General features: G+C 52.4%; 8 protein-coding genes across 8 annotated transcripts; 5 read left to right on the forward strand and 3 right to left on the reverse strand.

Moving 5' to 3' along the window:
- Positions 1-1,306: 1,306 nt before the first annotated feature.
- Positions 1,307-2,364, forward strand: BO94DRAFT_480242 (quinone oxidoreductase family protein; the record flags this gene model as incomplete). Its single annotated transcript, XM_025608784.1, has 2 exons — positions 1,307-2,082; positions 2,142-2,364. The coding sequence occupies 2 exons, from the start codon at positions 1,307-1,309 to the stop codon at positions 2,362-2,364; spliced, it is 999 nt and encodes a 332-aa protein (XP_025461393.1).
- Positions 2,365-2,392: 28 nt separating this feature from the next.
- On the reverse strand, positions 2,393-4,537 carry BO94DRAFT_504914 (uncharacterized protein). The gene is made up of 5 exons (XM_025609525.1): positions 3,936-4,537; positions 3,800-3,885; positions 3,722-3,739; positions 3,423-3,671; positions 2,393-3,373 (listed from the first exon to the last, which is right to left on the reverse strand). The coding sequence occupies exons 1-5, from the start codon at positions 4,158-4,160 to the stop codon at positions 2,530-2,532; spliced, it is 1,422 nt and encodes a 473-aa protein (XP_025461394.1). The 5' UTR covers positions 4,161-4,537; the 3' UTR covers positions 2,393-2,529.
- Positions 4,538-5,047: 510 nt separating this feature from the next.
- On the forward strand, positions 5,048-6,639 carry BO94DRAFT_356197 (inositol polyphosphate multikinase). The gene is made up of 2 exons (XM_025607130.1): positions 5,048-5,254; positions 5,388-6,639. Exons 1-2 carry the CDS (start codon positions 5,169-5,171, stop codon positions 6,607-6,609), a joined length of 1,308 nt encoding a protein of 435 aa, XP_025461395.1. The 5' UTR covers positions 5,048-5,168; the 3' UTR covers positions 6,610-6,639.
- A 615-nt stretch (positions 6,640-7,254) lies between these two features.
- BO94DRAFT_561604 (mitochondrial 37S ribosomal protein uS19m) lies at positions 7,255-7,961 on the forward strand (the record flags this gene model as incomplete). The annotated part of the gene is made up of 3 exons (XM_025614230.1): positions 7,255-7,297; positions 7,517-7,739; positions 7,919-7,961. 3 exons carry the CDS (start codon positions 7,255-7,257, stop codon positions 7,959-7,961), a joined length of 309 nt encoding a protein of 102 aa, XP_025461396.1.
- Positions 7,962-8,168: 207 nt separating this feature from the next.
- BO94DRAFT_529318 (putative TFIID and and SAGA complex TAF10 subunit) lies at positions 8,169-9,675 on the reverse strand. The gene is made up of 2 exons (XM_025610456.1): positions 9,135-9,675; positions 8,169-9,020 (listed from the first exon to the last, which is right to left on the reverse strand). Exons 1-2 carry the CDS (start codon positions 9,498-9,500, stop codon positions 8,562-8,564), a joined length of 825 nt encoding a protein of 274 aa, XP_025461397.1. The 5' UTR covers positions 9,501-9,675; the 3' UTR covers positions 8,169-8,561.
- Positions 9,676-9,830: 155 nt separating this feature from the next.
- Positions 9,831-13,040, reverse strand: BO94DRAFT_540895 (putative MYB DNA binding protein (Tbf1)). The gene is made up of 4 exons (XM_025613014.1): positions 12,862-13,040; positions 12,223-12,689; positions 11,247-12,114; positions 9,831-11,079 (listed from the first exon to the last, which is right to left on the reverse strand). Exons 1-4 carry the CDS (start codon positions 12,950-12,952, stop codon positions 10,130-10,132), a joined length of 2,376 nt encoding a protein of 791 aa, XP_025461398.1. The 5' UTR covers positions 12,953-13,040; the 3' UTR covers positions 9,831-10,129.
- Positions 13,041-13,967: 927 nt separating this feature from the next.
- Positions 13,968-15,951, forward strand: BO94DRAFT_540896 (uncharacterized protein). The gene has a single exon (XM_025613015.1). It carries the CDS (start codon positions 14,293-14,295, stop codon positions 15,853-15,855), a length of 1,563 nt encoding a protein of 520 aa, XP_025461399.1. The 5' UTR covers positions 13,968-14,292; the 3' UTR covers positions 15,856-15,951.
- A 1,853-nt stretch (positions 15,952-17,804) lies between these two features.
- Positions 17,805-18,119, forward strand: BO94DRAFT_480236 (uncharacterized protein; the record flags this gene model as incomplete). Its single annotated transcript, XM_025608783.1, has 2 exons — positions 17,805-17,843; positions 17,889-18,119. 2 exons carry the CDS (start codon positions 17,805-17,807, stop codon positions 18,117-18,119), a joined length of 270 nt encoding a protein of 89 aa, XP_025461400.1.
- Between the last annotated feature and the right edge of the window lie 50 nt (positions 18,120-18,169).

The raw sequence follows: 18,169 nt of genomic DNA on the forward strand, positions 1-18,169 counted from the left end.
GGAACGAATGGCTCTGCTGAGGCCATGTCAACAGGAGATGGCAAAGCTGAAACCCTTTAGACACCCTATGCAGGTGAGGTCAAGTGGCCTGTGTCTGTCAGTCGGCGTTGGAACAACTTGTGCTAGCACTTCATTCGCCATCCCCGCTTCCGTCAACCGATTAGGTGCCAATAGCACGCCCCGGCGAGCAAAGGAGATTTAGTCTGCGGGAAAGGCGCCACTTCGAAGCATTGGCGTCGATAGCGGTTGGCCTGGTCACAACAGGCACGACAGTATCTAGTCAGTGAGCTGACAAGGCTCTGGCAAAGCCACACAGCCTCCGTCGAGGAGTACCCGGGCCACCCCGGCATTGGGCGTCGTCGGCTACTGGTGCCACCTTTGGGATGAGCTGCATCCCCCTAGCTCGATGACGCTGAGAGATGGAAAGTGGCTTCCAATGATGCGATCCATTGTTGGAATTGAAGCTGCGATGACATCAGTGGGAAAGACGGTGAGGAGAGCAATGGGTGGCAATATGCAGTGTGAGGCGGTGACCCCAGCAATATTGAGTTGTCTGACTGAATTGGACATGCATTGGTGATGTTGTCCGCCGTGACTCCAGGTGGGTGGATGAAGATGATGGAGATGATGAAGGCAGCGAGCGAACTGGATGAGGACCGCCATTGCCCGATCGGAAGTTATGCACTCCAGTGACTTTATGCAAATGCATGACTCAGCTATGCTCAGATCGGTCCGTCGGCGTCAGCCATTTCCGACGGTTCGGACGCCCTGCCGATGGCGTCACTCCGTCGGATGAAGATGTGGCCATCGCGATGATGGTGAGCATGGAGATAACGAGCAAAGTAAATGGTCAAGATGAATATGATTCGTACGAAGCAACCAACAGAATGCTTCCATTGTGGTGACAGTGTTGGAGCACATCCGACATCCGCACCCGATATCCGCAACCGCATCGACAACTGAAGAAGAATGCTGCACTGCGGGGAAGAGCTGGAATCAAGCTCCAGAAGGACCGTTCCAAATTGCCTCAGTCGCGGTCCACTTTCGGCAAATCTATCTAGACAGGAGGACCGTCGAGCTTTGTAATTCATAGCCGTTGTAAACCTCAACCCCCACCCGAGGATATACTTAACCCGCTTGCTGCCCACCCCTCATTCTCCATCCAATGCCCCTCCATCGCGTTTTCCCCCGTCTTGTACGACCCTCTGCCACCATTACTTCCTCCCTATCGCCCCCGGCAATTCGCCTCGCCGCGATCACATTCCACTTCCGTCCCATCTCATCTCCAGTCCGCACTCGCACCACCATGTCCATCCCCCAGACCATGAAGGCCGTCCAGGTCGAGAAGCTCGGCGGCCCCGAGGTCCTCGAGTTCAAGCCCGACCACCCGGTCCCCACCCCCAAGGAGGGCCAATTGCTCGTAAAGAACAACATCTCTGGCATTAACTACATTGACACCTACTTCCGTACCGGTCTGTATGCCTCTGCAAAGCCTGAGATCCTGGGCCGCGAAGGCGCCGGTACTGTCGCCGCGCTGGGCGCCGGTCCCAACCCCTACAACTTCCAGGTCGGCGATCGTGTCGCCTGGCTCAGCACCGGCGGCTATGCTGAGTACACTGCTGTTCCCATGGCCAAGACAGTCAAGATTCCTGAGGGGATCACGGACGAGGACCTGATGGCTTCATTCCTGAGTGGATTGACGGTCATCACCCTGGCCAAGGAGACGTATGCCGTGCAGAAGGATGAATGGGTGCTGTTGCATGCTGCAGCTGGTGGGGCTGGTACCCTCATGACGCAGGTGCTCAAGTCCATTGGCGCAAAAGTGATCGGTACGGCTGGTGGGCCGGAGAAGTGCGAGCTGGCGAGGAGTCTCGGTGCCGATGTGGTGATTGACTACCGCAGTGAAGAGGGCAAGGACTGGGTGAAGAAAGTCAAGGAGATCACTGATGGTCGGGGAGTGGATGTTGTCTTTGACTCGGTCGGCCAGGATACCTGGGAGGGAAGCTTGGAGTGCGTTAAGCGCAAGGGTACCATTGTCTGGTTTGGCAATGCCAGTGGCCCGGTGCCTCCTTTGCCTCTGCAGTAAGTCCGGGATTGGATGATACCTAGGATGTCAAGCCGTACTGATTCGTTTTCTATAGGAAGCTCGCCCCTAAGTGTGTCAAGGTGGCCCGGCCTCAGCTCTTTGGCTACATTGAGACGCGCGAAGAGTTCGAGTACTACGTCAATGAGCTATTCTCGCTTCTTCTGTCGAACAAGCTTAAGGCCAAGATCCATAAGGTCTATCCTTTGGAGGAGGTGGCCCAGGCTCACACGGATCTGGAAAGTAGAAAGACCACCGGCAAGTCGCTTCTGAAGCCCTGAGCGGTGAGAATGTGTGTGATGAATACGTGTCTGAATAAAATATCATTGTGCTGGCTATCTGTAAAATCAAATATGATCTTGGCATGTTTACGTGTGTTGGATTCGACCCGTAGTTCTACCTACAGCGAGCATTCATGAACCTACCCAGTAGTGTTCTCGAAGTGCTCACAGGGTGACCGATGAGCTGTCATCATCATCCTGCGCCCCAGTCAAATCCCTTGGCTCCTTCCATCCTAGCATCAGATCATTTTCCAGAACTGTATAGATAGAGCCATACGCTCGGTTCACATCCTCGAAGTAATAGAACCCACAGTTCATCTTCCACACCGGGGTAATCACTTTCATTCCCGGGTAGCAGTACTGGAGCAGATTCCTCTCCACGAAAAACTCGAACTCTAGCTCCGGATATCCTGCCATTTCCTCCTCCGGACTTCGGTCATAAGCAGGCTGCCCTGGATCCCGGTAAGCCTTGGCCAGCAGCTTTCCGACGGGATTGAGATCAGGGGCTTGCGCATCGTACAGGCCACAGATGACTTGATCGGGAGCATGGACGGCAGTGATCTCAAACCCATCGATGTCCTCAATGCGCGTTGCGCTCAGCCCCCCTTGTTCGTCCAACTTCAGAAGCCCGAGAGTTTGTGTGTCCTCACCTGCACACGCGAGGGCGAACTTGACAATCTTGCGGGCGACGTCGTTCGACAGGATAGACGGATCTTCCTTGGAAAATCTCCAGTCATGGCCTAACACAGATGCATTATAGAAGTCGCCACCGAAAAGCGTGGAGCAAGCTGCATTGAAATCACCAGGGCCTTTGGCCATAAATTGCTGGTTCTTCCACAGCTCCTTTGCAGCTATATCGCACGATGTTCTGGCCTGGTCGATGTTCTCTTTGTACTCTGGACACACGTCATGATAAAGCAGATATGACAGGAAGTTTCGGATGGTGACCGTCGCCAGCTTGACCATTTCTTCGGTTTCGGGATTGAAGTAGTACGGGAAGAAGGACGTCCTGTAGCAGTCAGTTGAGTCCCATCTCATTGAGAGTATTACATTCTCACAGAAAGCCGCGGACAACGGCATCGAAGTCAACGGTCAGGTTCGACTTGTCCTTCCTAATGCTAGCCAGGGCTCGGGCCTGGAGGATCTGCTCGCTGTCCAGTGCCTGGAGGTCATGATTATCCACGCCCCCGAACATCTTCTGACTGACATCCACCCCTCCATAGGCCAGATACTTTAGGAAGACCTCTCTCCTATCCGACTCAATACGACGGTTTTTCTGATAGCGTAGAAGGGCATCTTCGAGTCGACTGGGATGAGTCAGTATGGAATCACACATCCACATGCCGATCGTACTTACAAGAGCAGAGGTCGTGAGCTGAGTGCATATTTCAGTTAGTGTTTCCCATGTCTTTCATACATGGAAGGAATTACCTACACTTTATAGATATCTTTTTCATCCTCGAACTCCTGGGGGGTCATGGGAGCATCAACGTAGTACTCTTCGAAACCGGTGGGCTTGTTCTGCGCCAGTCAGTCAGGCTTCATCGGGTCTGATTCTCGAGTATGCTCACCTTTCCACGCTTACTCTTGGGGCGAGGCTTGCTCCGTCTCTTCTTTTTGGCCTCACCCCATTCCACCGAGGGGCCTGGATCCTGAGCCTGTTCCTCCTTGGGCGACTGAGGCGTAGCAGAGCCTGACTTCACCTGCGGCTGTTGATCACCAGTGACATTTCCTGGCTTGGCAGGCCGAAAGGGGAGGCCACTAATCGTGTTGGAGGTATCCGTGGATTCCTGCATTGTGATAGCAGTGATGTTCTAGTAAGCTACTAGGGAGATGGTGTATTTGGTCATGCTGGCAAAGAGAAAGGAGAGGGAGAAGAGGAAAAGAGAAAGGGAGGGAAGGAAGAAGAAAATGAGATGAGATCTGCAGAAACGGACAAAAAGGACAGGAACAAACCGGGGAATGATCAGTGAAAGCACGGATTCACCAGTGAGAATGAAAGGATGTTAAGGTGAATACAACTACCATGAAGAAGGGAGGTTCCTGACCTGCTCGTTTCCTCTTGGGGGAGGGGAGGGGAAGGGGAGGGTTTCATTGTAGTACTACTAGATAGTACTAGGGACATGCCGGGGGGTACCTACTGGAGAGAGTGAAAGTAGTAGTTGTATTAAGTACTGTATTGTGTGAGACCTTGTGGACTGGGGCAGAGATGCCCATTGGTGGTGGTGGTGCAGCAAACAACGGCTTATTGGAACAACGAAGTATACACACGCCCGCCGCGAATGACCCTCGCCGTCATCCTCTTGGCCACAATGCGCCCTCTGGATGGATGTCCTCCAGCCTTGTCGGATGATTTCAGGGTCTCCTCCGAGCCCTTCCAGCCATTCATTTCTTGTCTACACCGAAATCCTTGCCTGTGCGATCTTGCCCGGGCCGCCTAGTGTTGCCAGGCCCAGCCGGATTCTCGCATATGAAGGCCTCCGGTTGCACGTCACTTCAGCTCGGAACAAAACCACCACTCGCACCATCCCACCACCACCACCACCTCCTCCTGTGGCTTGTCCCTCCTTTTCTTGCCAACTACGCCAACCCCTTTGTTTGCCTGTCGAACGCCTCTCCTTTGTCTGATTGCCTCCTTTCCCTCCTGATTATTTTTGACCTGTCTCCTTTTAACCAGCTCCTCCTGCGCCCTCCCGCATCGCTCCCAAACCTCATCGTCCGTGACTCACTCATGCGGAATGCCGCCTAGAATCCAGCGGTCTCTGTTGGACAGTGAATAATCCCCCTCTTCCCGGAAGCCCAAGATGTCATCTTCGCGGTCGGACAGCCTAAAAACTCAAAAACTGGACACCGACAGCTTTGTCGCCTTTGACCACGCCGCCGCTGGCCAGTAAGTTCTGCGTCCCCGCCCTTGCCGCAAGAAACATGCTTCATGGCCGGCATCCCACCCCACCGTTTCCAACCAATGTTTGTGTGCTCTACAACCGCGACGTTGCAGCCGACTGACGCTGTGTCAATAACAGTGACGGTGTCCAGTGCACTCTTTCCGGCTCCTTCATCGCAAAGCCCTGCACCCCGGAAGAAGTTGCGTTCTACGAGTCCAGCGCCCTTCACCCGGCCTTCAGAGACTTCATCCCCACCTACATCGGAACTTTAACCTCGGCGGACCTGCAGCAATCCTTCACGCTTGAAGCAGCTGAACAGGCTGGCGCAATTGTCCTCCCCGGCTCCGACTACTCGTCTACGCCGGACACCCCGACCGCACCGGCACAGCCCAGCGCGGCGGACGCGGGGGGCCCCACGAGCGCCGCGCAAGACTTGCCGTGGGTTCCCTCGAATGGGAAAAAGCTGGAGACTGGAATCTCCATCGTACTTGAAAATGTGGCGTCCGGGTTCAAGCGGCCGAATGTTTTAGACGTGAAGCTGGGGGCGCGACTTTGGGCAGACGATGCGCCTCCCCAGAAGCGGGCGAAGCTGGACATGGTGTCCAAAGATACGACCAGCTCAAAGCTGGGATTTCGCATTGCCGGCATGAAGGTCTGGACGGGCGTGAGCGGGGAGAGCGACGAAGGAAGTAAGACCGATCCCTATGCCACGAAATACGAGGGGGCTGAGGGGGCGAGGGGCAAGGTCATCGAGAAAGACGGCTACAAGCGCTATGACAAGTGGTATGGGCGGGCTCTCAATGAGAACAATGTCCGGGAGGGTTTCAAGACCTTCCTCGCGGGAGCCAAAGCCGGGACCGTTGATCACTCCCAGATGGTTGCCCAGAGGTTAGCCGACGAACTCCGGAAGGTGCAGCACGTGCTGGAGTCAGAGGAAAGTCGGATGTATTCGTCGAGTGTCTTGATTGTCTACGAGGGGGATCCGGAAGCGATGGAACATGCGCTCGAGGAAGAACAGAAGCCCCGGCCTGAACCGGGGGAGTCCGAGTCGGAGGACGAGGACGAGGAGGTGGAATTCCAGATCCAGCAGGATGGGTCATTTCAAGTTGTTGATATACCGGTTGGACAGGGGACCAAGTCACACCAGGCCATCAATATCAACATCGACCCCGAAATGGCGGAGTTGGCAGAGCTGGGGGGTCTCGACGAGGATGAGGAAGAGTATCTCCCAAAGGTGCATGACCTTCGTCTGATTGATTTTGCGCACGCCAGTTGGACACCAGGCCAGGGGCCGGACGAGAATGTACTCAAAGGGGTCCGGAACTTGATCAAGATCTTGGACGGACTTGCTAGCGAGTAGTGTACGATATGGGGGCAAGCATACAGTCGCTGGCGGCTGATGCTATGAAATATGGCATAGCTAGGTGCTACCTAGGGGTATTGTGGAGATATCATGTACATCACAATCTCGTCTATAGTTCAAATCATCATGTTCATTCAAATTCCAGCCTGTCGCATGAACAATGTTGTAAGAATCAACAGCAGTGATAAACTTAGACCTTACATTGACTTGGTCCTTATTAAAAAACTATCAATTCACTAAATGTACAGCAAAACAATCCCAACTTTCTTCTATAGTACCAAACACTCGGGTGTCATAAACCACTCATGGAGGACCATGAACAAACCAATACATTCGAAGAACTCCTCCATCCCCCCATCACTCTTACTATTCACTCTACTTCGTATCAAAAATTCTTTCACCTTAACCTCATCCTTTCCTTTCTCACAGAAAACAAAACCGAAATAGACACATACACGTAAAAACCAACCCCCCATCCCAACAACTCCGGAGTATACAAAAGGGTACCTACATAGAACCAAAGCAAATCTTACATAATCACCACCACCTCCGACCCTCGCCGCTACCTACCGCCTCAAACCCATCCATCGCAAACCGCATCCCAGCGAATCCACGCCCTCACCACCACCGTCGAGACCGAAAATGTTTCCCACGCGTGCCCTCCTGGGCCGTTCCGTCTGGAAAGGTAAGCTTCTATACCCCCCATCTACCACCCTATTCACGAAAACCAAGACAAAACTAACAAGCACGTACTTCTAGGCCCGAATATCGTCCCGTACGTCGCATCCATAATATAACCCAATTCCAATTCCAATCACAATCACCCGCAATCACACTCACCTACCAATACCCTCGAACCCACACCCCGCACAACAAACCACTCAGTATCCAAGTCAACAGTAAGAAAAAAAAAAACAAAAAACTAACGGAATAAATCTACTTAGTCTCCCCCTTCCCCGCAAACTCCCCGCTCCACCAGGAACACCACCCATCAAGACGCAGAAGCGCGGCGCCACTATCCTCCCCAATTTCGTGGGATTGAGGTTCTCGGTCCACAACGGGAAGATTTATCAGGATGTTATGATTACGGAGGAGATGGTCGGGAGGAAGTTGGGGGAGTTTGTTGCGTGAGTTTTTCTTTCTTTCTTTTTTGTTCCTTTCTTCGGGCGTATTCTTGGGGATTGGGGGATGTTTGAATGTTGGGGAATGTGAGATGAGATATGTGTATGGGGAGATATAGTGGGAGGGAGGGTGGGGTGGAGGGAAGTGTGATGTGGAGTTGATGGCTAACTGGTTTTCGGGATAGGACTCGGAAGAGGTTTTCGTATAAGCAGTCGAAGAACAGGTAGAGAGTTGCCGGGGCTTGCTTTGGGGTTGTTTGTTGGTCTGGAGGTGTACTACTATACTACGTACTTGCTCTGTATTGTCCAGTGGTTACTGGGTGTGCGTGTGGATGTGTAGGTAGATGCTCAGCACGACAGGCAACGGCTGGAGAGGTGGACGAGTGAGGCTGGGTGACTTGCATTATCAGTGTTTTTTTTTGTAATCTTGTATCAGGCGTTTCGACTACATACTCATTCCTAGAGTATACGTGCATGTAAAATAGACACGGAGTCAATGGACTAACACTTCTATCACCTCTTTTTTTACCCTTCTAAAAACCAGTAGCAACCTGTTTCCCACTCGATCCAACGCCCTAACTCCGTTGTATTTCATGCTCGGCCCAAATGCAGGATATCGTTTGGCCGCGCCCAGGTTTTACGCCAGTAAATATAAAAATGAGGCAATCCCATGCCCGCCTTATGAATGCCAGCCATTCCATTCCCCAGACTCTGGTCGTGTTCAGTAAGTCACCAACCACCCAGCCAGGATACCGTGTCGTGCTTTCATACGGATCTCGGAGCGTTCCACGACCCCAGTTTGAAAGACATTCTCCCGGCCATGAGGTATTACCGATAAAACTCCCCTCTCTTAACACTCACACCATACTCCGATACTGCCATTCCTAGGTCCTCCATCGTGAGTACCGTCCGCCCCTGTCCCGAACCTCCCGAGCCACCGCCTCCGAAACCCGGTCGCTGAATACCAAGATGTGTACCCGCCTTGCCCTTGCTTGCATCACCACCTCCCACGCCGGCCGCGGCGCCCGCAGAACCAACACCCGCGGCCCCGGCAGGCATGCCCAGCCCCGATGCAGCGTTCAGACTGCCCATGGGGTTACTGGCGGAGGAGCTGTTGGAAGCGCGGATGCGCGCATATTGGTATGAGTCGGCGGCGAGATCAGCGATGAATTTTTGGGTCGCGAGGGCAAGGAGACGAGCGAGGTGTGGCGGGGTCTGGTTGGGGCCGTTGCCTGGTGGCGGGAGACCGGCAAGGGTGAGATAGTGGGATGTGACGGCGTCGGGGAGCTGACAGGATCTTTGTTAGAGGGATGATAAAAGTGGTGCCGGATCAGGTGGTATGGGACGAATAGGAGTGAGGCGTATAGCGAGCGAAAGGTGACATCTGCAGAGAAAACTTACAATAGGCGCATACTCGTCCATCTTGCCCATGAACTCCCGCAGGCTGGTTTCTTTCTTGGACGGCGCTGCCGCCGCTGCGAGAGCATCCACGGAGGTCGGCGCGGGGACAGCGTTGCCTGATGTTGCGGCGTCGTCGGAGGGGTTGGCGTTGGGCATTGTGTTGAGGCTTCCAGGGTTTAGATCAATCCCTTGATCGAGAGGCACATCCAGGGTGGTTTCTGTAGAGTCTGGTTCTTGTTTGGGTATGATGGTCCCGGAAGATGAAGCTAGGGTTGGGCCGGGAGTGACGGAGGAAGTCTCTTGAGAAGCTGAAGGTGCCGAAGGTGCAGCTAGAGGGGGTGGTTGCGATGACGATGATTCGGCCATGGTGGTAATCTCGTAGTAGTAGTCGTCTCTTTCGGGTGGTGGCTGGTGAGCAAGGGACAGGCAGCCAGAATCAGTCCAATGGTGAATGAAAGACCCGGCGGCGGTCAGACAAAGAACCGGGGTGGGTGGTTGCGTGTTCCAATTGTCCTGCTGCGTGGTTGGAACCCGGGTGACTTGCAGTGGTGGAAGAAGAATCATGGGCTGTTGGAGTAGCAATGCACTGGCCGGCTCCAGTTGCCGGAGCGGACTGCCATTCGTCTCGCCCGCAGTTCGGCCCGACGACTACTACTACTATTACCCCTACATATTTGCAGACCATCATGAAAGACAAAGGCGTACATTCGTAGAATACAGTCTGGTACATATCCCTCGCTGTCTTGGAAATTACTAGAAAAAAGATATTGTTACACAGCCCAGACTCCCACACGGCCGGCCGTCCATCCCCAGCAAACAGCATCAGTGACCCTCACCTTAGGTCCTCCAAGTCCCTGGAAATCACTCCAATCGCTAGAATAAAAGATACACACGCATAGAGGCACATTTTGATACATGTGGAGCAGTGGAAGAGAGAGAGAAAAAAAAAAAAGAATAGTAGGAGCAAGGAGCAAGGAGCAGTCACTCACCCCTGTTCATTGTCCCAGATGCATGTTGGGGTCAACGTGGTCCTGGTGGTGAGCATGATGCTGGTGCTGGTGATGATGGTGATGGTGATGGTGATGCTGCCCGAATGCCTCGCCATGCACCTCCTGGCCGAGAGTCTGCATCAAGTTCTGCTCGGCTGTTTGATCAAACGTCGCATGGGCCCCAGCATCGGGCGGCAGGGGCGACGCGGACATGTCGTGGCCGTGGCCGAGTCCAACCGGCTGAGCATGTGCGCCTGCAAGCGCCATCATGCCTTTGATGCCTTCAACATGCGCCTTGTCTTCCTCGCCCTGCTTCTTTTGCCGTTCACGAGCTTCGCGTTTGGCGGCCTGTGCGGGCGCGCGAGTTTTCAGTTCGCCCGTGACAAACTTCAGGTAATACGGGACTTCAATGCCGCTCTTGAGGAAGAACAGCTTCAAGTTACGCGCTTTGTCCTTGAGCTGAACCTGGTTGCGGTCCTTCAGCGCTTCGCTGATGGTGCCACCAGGCCCGAACATGGCGAGGATCTGACTCCAGTGAGGGCCCTTAACCCTATCCAGACCAGCCATCAAAGCATTCTCTTCTTCTGTCGTCCACGGTCGGCGCTGGCTTGGCAGGCCAGACTTGCGGCTGCTGGGAGACGACTTGGCGGAGGCCGCCATGCGGGCGCGCTCATACAGCACCTGAGTAGGCTGGGACTGCGAATAGTGCGGGATGCCAGGCATATAGCCATGGTTGGCTGCTGCCGAGTTAGGTCGCGGGATCGATGCAGGCGTAACGTGGTTGTATTGCTGGAAGTTCGCCTGTAGAGGACTTTGCTGGAAGGTCAGTTGACCGGGCGGCTGCTGATAACCAGACGGCGCGGGACTGTGATGGTACGGCTGCTGATGGGCCTGCTGATGTTGCATCTGGCCGGTTGGCTGGGCCGCAGAATACCCGTGCAAAATCTGCCCCCCGGCTGTTGCTGATGTTGAGGCGGCTGTTGCTGAAGTTGCTGGGGTTGGTGTATCGCGTGCTGCTGGTGATGCTGCGGTGGTTGCTGGGGCGGTTGTTGTTGGTTTTGTTGCGCCTGCTGTTGCTGGGACCGTCGCAGGCCGTGGCCTTGCAGCGCAATTTGCGCCGCACGAGCCGCACGAGCAACAAGGTCACCGTGCATGTTTCTGTCAACCGGAACATCGGGCGGCTGTGTCGAGATCGGGAATTGGCCTTGTAGGGGGGCGTTGGGAGGCTGGGAGTCTCCATCAGATGAGGATGGCTGTCGACCCTTGGCGGTCTTTTTCGCCTGGCTCCTCGTTAGTGTACAGTCATTAGGAGCGATAAGAACAATAGGGATCCAGACCTGTTGGTTACTGAGAGTATCAAAGTTCTTCGTGATGTAGGAGCTCAAGTCCCGAAGAAAGTCCTCCCAGTGGTACTTGTCCGGCAAGGCCTTCATGGCATCTTCATTGTTGACATCGCTCAGAAGAATATCACGGCGCGAACCAGCCCGTTTGACAAAGTCGGCTTCACTAGGTGCCAGCTGACGAGTCCCAGGTCGCCGATCAAGCAAGTGTTGCTCCAGCTCATCAGGGAACAGATCGTAGAGAAGCTCGGTTCGGGTTCGCTCCGAGTTGTTCATCGATGCGATGAACGCCTGGGTCTTAAGTTCCAGGAACAAGGCACCCTGCACCTTGAGGAGACGACCACCCTCCGGGACAAACACATCGAGGAAATTATCATTCAACTCCGAAAACCCGATCTCCTGGGTGCCGAAGATACTAGAAACGAACGAGGCCAGATTGGCTTTGCGAATAATGTCGATTTGCGAGGATTCGGTGAGCTCCAGCTCCGTAGGCGAAAGGAAAGACTTTTTGCTGGAATAGACTTTTTTCGTATGGTCGAAGAGCGATCGCATGGTCGCGTAGGCCTGGCCACTCTCGGTCTCCGGTTCAGAAACGAAGGAGGTAATCTCCTGGTACGAGGACTTGGCCAACAGCGAGAGGATTTGAGTAGACTAAACAGATCGGCGGATCAGAACGCAAGATTTCCAAAAAGGAAAAGGGAACGAAAAGAAACGAAGGGAAAAAGAAATCTGCACAAGACACAAGATACCCCAACGTACCAAGTTGTCAAGAATAGGTAAACTCTGGATCTTCAGGTGCGAGTTGGCCTTGACAAACACCATGCCCTTCGGAGGCGACGCACTGGAAGTATCCACCAATTGCTGCTGGCCGATCACACATTGTTCCTCTACTCGTTCTGCGTGATTCATGATGCTCGATATGACCGTGGCCATGTCCGAGTCGATGTCGGCACTGCTCTCCGGTGGTGGCACGGCGCTTTCCGCGGTCCCTTCGATCGGAACGGGCGTGTCCACCGGCCGCTCCACGGGGTCAACAACGCCGGAACCCAGCGCAGAGGCCAGCTCTTCTTCGATCTGATTGCCCGGGGCTTGGTCTACTGTTAATGCGGGCGGGGGTGGTGGGAGTGAAAGGTCGTCGGGTTCGGCTTCCAGGCGGCGTTTCTTGGAGGCTCGCGGTGACTGGGATACTTCATCCTCCTCGAGAGGGTGAGACATTTTAGGGGAGACTACCATGGAAACGCGTTAGCATTGAATGGGCAAACAAACAAGCAATGCAAAATGGTCCTATAAAAGGCCGGGAGTCGCCCATGGGGGGAGTTTCTGAGGTCCTGGTCCTGGCAGGAGAGGCCGGAGGGCGGGAGAAAGACAGTCTTTGCAAGGACACGCAGGAGGACTCACCATGAGCAACGTTTTCGGTCACAGAGGGGACAGGCAACTCAACAGAGGCCGCCTCGTCGAGAGACGGGCCTGTACCTCTCGTGTCGACCATGTTACGGACAATTCCTGATGGAAGGGATAGGCGTTGACTTCCAAGAGCAGAAATGAGGGCTTAGGGGTAGGGCGCAGGCGTAGGGCTTTGGGAAGTGTTAGGTTGACGATGGCCCCCTCAGATTTTTCCATCCCGCCGCCGGCCGGTTGCTGGCTGGCTCGGCTGTTGTTCCAACTCCATCCGGGGTGGCTACTTACTATCTGCCACCGTGGAGAGTCCATTCGAACTAGGTCGGATCCATGTATTTCCTTCGAATTTACAGGGGATAGCCTAGGATCCATCCCAATCCCGGTGTTACTCTGGGCTGTTACGGAGATGTTGTGTTCTGCTCTGGCATGCTAGAATATTGGTAGTAGTTGATTTGCTGCCCATCCGACCGTCTTCCGACCACACCAATGGCATCGCTTCCTCTTTTCGGAACCACCTCGCTGCCTGGCTGCCTGGGCACGGGATCATCGCCATCTTCATTCCAAACACTCCAAACGCTCCTGCTTTTTCTTCTTCCTTCATCTGCTTCTTCCTTCTTCAACCGCTTCTTCTCTCCCTGATATACATACTCCGTATACCTGACCACTCCTCCGTAGTAGTGTATCATTGACCACTATGCGCCCAGTGGTAGCATCCATCCAGGGTTACTTCCACCCAATACTACTCCGGCCACGCGTCATAGATTCTCAACTTTTTTGTGATAACCCATTGTAACAGACTGACGTGCTCCAGTTCGCTCGTACTTTTTCAAACGACAAAGATGATGCTTATGTGCTTGCAGAACGGAAACCATTTCCGCTGGCCGCCAGAAATGGCACTAATAGATGCCTCCTATCTCTCTCTACGGCAACATCAAGAGGATCCCTCGTGCAATCGTCTATTGCCTGTCCGTATCCAAAGTGTGGTGGTATTATGGTTACCATCACATTGCTGGTAGCCTTTGGAACCCCAATAGAGCATATCTAACTCCTGGGTTCCCTGACGGAGAAGGACGATATCCATGGTTCCCAGATTGATGCAAGAGCCTTGCGCCGTTACGTCCTCCTAGCTAACAGAAGTTTAACTCCCATTGCAAGAGTCCAGACACGGATCGGGCCCTTGATTCTGACACCTTCAGAAGCCACCTCACCCTATATTCCATGTTCCCTTCCCGCAGGTTCATTGCTTTTGCCTTCTGACTTGGCTCGAAACGATGCAACCTTCGGTACGGTGCCTCGACCATATATGGGGCTCTCCCACCGTTGACTATTCATTTGCAGTCGTGGGTGTGATCCTAGCAATTTTTCTTTTACTCATGGCTGTTGAATGAACTTCTCCGCTTTCATGAAAGATTGACTTCGATACCCCAAGCAATGCTATCTTCGCGCCAGCTGGTCGCTCTTGCGACAATCTTGCACGCAGCTACTCGAGTTTCGGCTCAAGACTTGAAGGAGCAAGTCTGGGCAGTGTTTGCTTACACTCTATACGGTGACCGTGTCCCAACAGCTTTGCCCCGTCCGAATATCCTGACCCCGTATGGAGCCAACGGACTGTATGCGGCCGGGTCTGCTTTTCGAGATCGGTATGTCGCGATCCATTCGACCGACGTCAGCCCGAGTACAAGAATCGAGAGCATCTCTTCGTATGCGCTAGAAGACGAAGATCTGAATATCCTCTCAACTACCGATCCATCGGTCATTGCATCCGCCCAGGCTTTCATGCAGGGCCTATATCCCCCTCTCAACGAAACCTACGACGTGCAATATCCTGACCCATCATACCTTATGGCCAATGGAACCTATGCGACTGCTCCTATGGGGGGATACCAGTACCCACGAATTGTCACCGTGAGCTCGGACGATCCCCAGTCGGTCGTGGTGGCGGGTCAAGATAATTGTTTCCTGCATCAGATCACCGATGCGGACTACCAGCTCAATTCTGGAACCCAGCAGATAATTCAGGAGTCTGCAGCGTTCTACAATCGTCTTTACGACCAGGCCCTATCTGGCGATTTTGATCGCTCTTCGGTCAACTATGCGAACGCCATCTCTGTCTCCGAATTTCTGGAGTATCAGCTCTTACACAACGAAACACTGTTGCTCACCGTTAGTCAGGAGGATATATTACTCGCACGCTGGTATGCCGACCAGTATACCTTTGCAACCAATGGCAACACGGAGTCATCGGGGGCAATTGACAGCGGTGCCGTCCGCACGATTGCTGGTCAGACATTGGCTGGCCATATCTTGGATGCGTTCGACACCAATGTCCTCTACCGGGGTAGCAGCGGAAAAATGACCCTCCTCTTTGGAGGTTATGAGCCTGCTGTCGCTCTCACATCCCTCACCCAACTAGCATCACCAGGAGATGGGAATTTTTATGGGCGTCCGGCGCTCGGAGCCTCGATGACCTTTGAACTTTTCAGCCTGGAAAATGCCTCTTTTCCGACGTACCCCGATCCGTCTCAGCTCTATGTGCGGTTTCTCCTGCGCAATGGGACAACCTCGCCAGAATTCCAATCTTACCCACTTTTTGGCCACAGTCCCAGCAATATTGATATTCCTTACACGGAGTTCAAAGCTGAGATGGAAGCGTTTTCGCTCAATTCGACGGAGGAGTGGTGTCTGATGTGTGATTCGAAGTCCGTATTCTGTCCTGGTGTTTTGAGCGACGAATCGGGTGCATCTGCTTCATCAAAGACAAAACCAGCGAGCAAAGGTATGAGCCCTGTTACTGCAGGTGTCATTGGAGCCATCGTGACTCTTGCTGTCACTGGTCTTGTTGCCCTTGGCGGGTTCCTGCTGCTTGGGGTTCGAATGCACCGTCGACGCAGGTCGAGCCTGGAGGAGATAAAAGGAGGCATTGCTTTGGGAAGCGACTCAAATCTTGCTCTGCGTGAACATGCTGCACCCCCAGCAAAGACTATGAAGCCTTAAGGCATTGATCCTCGCGCACCAGCTCTATTAGTATTTTGGTGATCTGCATGAGGGACATCGACGGGCTTGGTGCAGATGGGGACAAAAAGAAATAACTAAACCTTATGAACTAATCTTAATATAATCTAATTTATAGTTAATAAACCTAGTCAGTACGGTGAAGAATACTGTAAGTGGGGGAGATCTCTACAGCAAGATACTAGATAGATATATTTTGGGGTTACTAGTTAAGGCATGAGCAACAACAGGTTCCCCAACAGGGTTAGTGCGCGGGATTGCCAGAGGGACCGCCCGATTAAGTTTCAGGCCCCGAGCGTCATCGTTCTCTTCCATGAGGATATCTAGATAATACTATTATCTTTTGTCTCTCAGATTTTCAGGCACCGTTTGTGGATTATTCTCGTCATTGACTTATTATTGTTTTTCTTTCGATTCTTTATTCTCTCCACTCAACCTTCGTGGCGTCAACCTCCGCCGGGATCCCACTACAGTAAAACACGGTTATAAGCAACACCCGATATAGGGAATCCTCCATTACAAGCAACTGGCCACCGTGTTCAAATTGCTACACCATACAAAATTGCTTCATCCTCCATTACTAGCAAATTGCTAAGATCCTGACCTTCCCCCATACAAAATTGCCTATATTGGATGCTCGGAATAGCTAATTTGAACGTCATTATTCAGGAATCATGCCAAAGCAGACCTCCAAACAAACGCGATGTTGCATTTCTAACAGCCAAAAAGCTGCTCTACGCACTCAACACCAGTTGAAGCCTCAGCTCACTAATATCGACCTTATCAAGTGGTTCGAAGCCACGTACAACCAGCGGATTGCTCCCTCCTCCGTATCCCGTATCCTGTCTCCCCGATGTGATTATCTTGATGCTATTCCCGACCACCGATTGAATGATAAACGACGTCGAACAGAGTTGTGGCCAGAGCTAGAGGCAGCAGTTATTGACTGGCTTGAACGCGCGCAATCCTATATTACTATCTCACAAGAAGTCATACGCGAGAAAGCAAAGCAATACTGGCCGATTATTTATCCTGATAAGATGATGCCGTCATTCAGCAACGGTTGGCTTCGAGGCTTCCAATATAGGAAGAATATCAAGAATTTCAAGCAATACGGAGAGGGCAGGGAGATAACACTGGGAAATGATGCTGAAGACCAGATGATCTTGATACGCAAAGCACTACGTGTTTACGCGCCTTGTGATATCTTCAACTGTGATGAGACTGGCTTATATTGGAGAATGCCTCCGGATCGTGGTCTTTCTACGCGTTCAATCCCTGGACGTAAGAAAGATAAGGCACGTATCAGTATACACTTCTGCTGCAATGCTGATGCCTCTGAGCGCCTTCCTTTATGGTTTATTGGTACAGCAAAGAAGCCTCGAGTCTTCCAAGCAGCAGGTATAAACCCAGAGAATCTAGGTTGCAAATGGCGAAGCAATCGAAAGAGTTGGATGACTACTGCAATCTTCAAAGAATGGCTTCTTTGGTTTGACCAGAGAATGGTTGGCCGGCAGGTTGCTTTATTATGTGATAACTTCTCATCTTATCTTGCTGCGTACGAAGAGGTTAAATCACAGTTATCAAATACTCTGATTATATGGCTGCCACCCAATTCAACATCACGATACCAGCCACTTGATCAAGGCATCATCCGGACCTGGAAGGCTTACTGGAAACGGCAATGGCTGGTTTATATGATGACTGAATATGACCGGGGATACGATCCTATAACTACGATGAACCTTTTGCAAGCGCTCCGTTGGTCAATATCTGCATGGAATCTTGATTTGAAAGATGATACAATCCGCCACTGCTTTACACGCGCGCTTTCAGATGACACTTATAATCCTATGCCTGACTCTGCTATCCTACATGATTTGACTGCTAGTCTACAGAAGTTGCAGAATACTGCACGGATTCAAGATATGATGCAGCTTGACCAGTTCTTGAATCCTTTAGAAGAGCAGGTTCATGATGCAACTACTGATATTGATGATGTTGTTCTAAGCCAGTACACTGCAGTTGAAGATGAGGTTGAAGAGGATGATGAAATGATAGAGCCTCTACCATTTATATCATCTACTAGGGCCCTGCAGGCATTATATGACCTCCGCTTGTACGAAGAACAACAAAATGATGCTAATCAAGCATCTCTACACTCGCTAGCATGCCAGGAACGTGATATTCTTCGAAGAAAGGTGTTAAACACGCAGCAAAGTGATATTCGTGGCTACTTTAGGTAGAATATTCAATATAAGGAAGACCTCGATATAAGCAATTTGGTGGCGTGTCT

Source organism: Aspergillus sclerotioniger (assembly GCF_003184525.1).
Source record: "Aspergillus sclerotioniger CBS 115572 chromosome Unknown BO94scaffold_60, whole genome shotgun sequence".
Classification (NCBI taxonomy): Eukaryota; Fungi; Ascomycota; class Eurotiomycetes; order Eurotiales; family Aspergillaceae; genus Aspergillus; species Aspergillus sclerotioniger.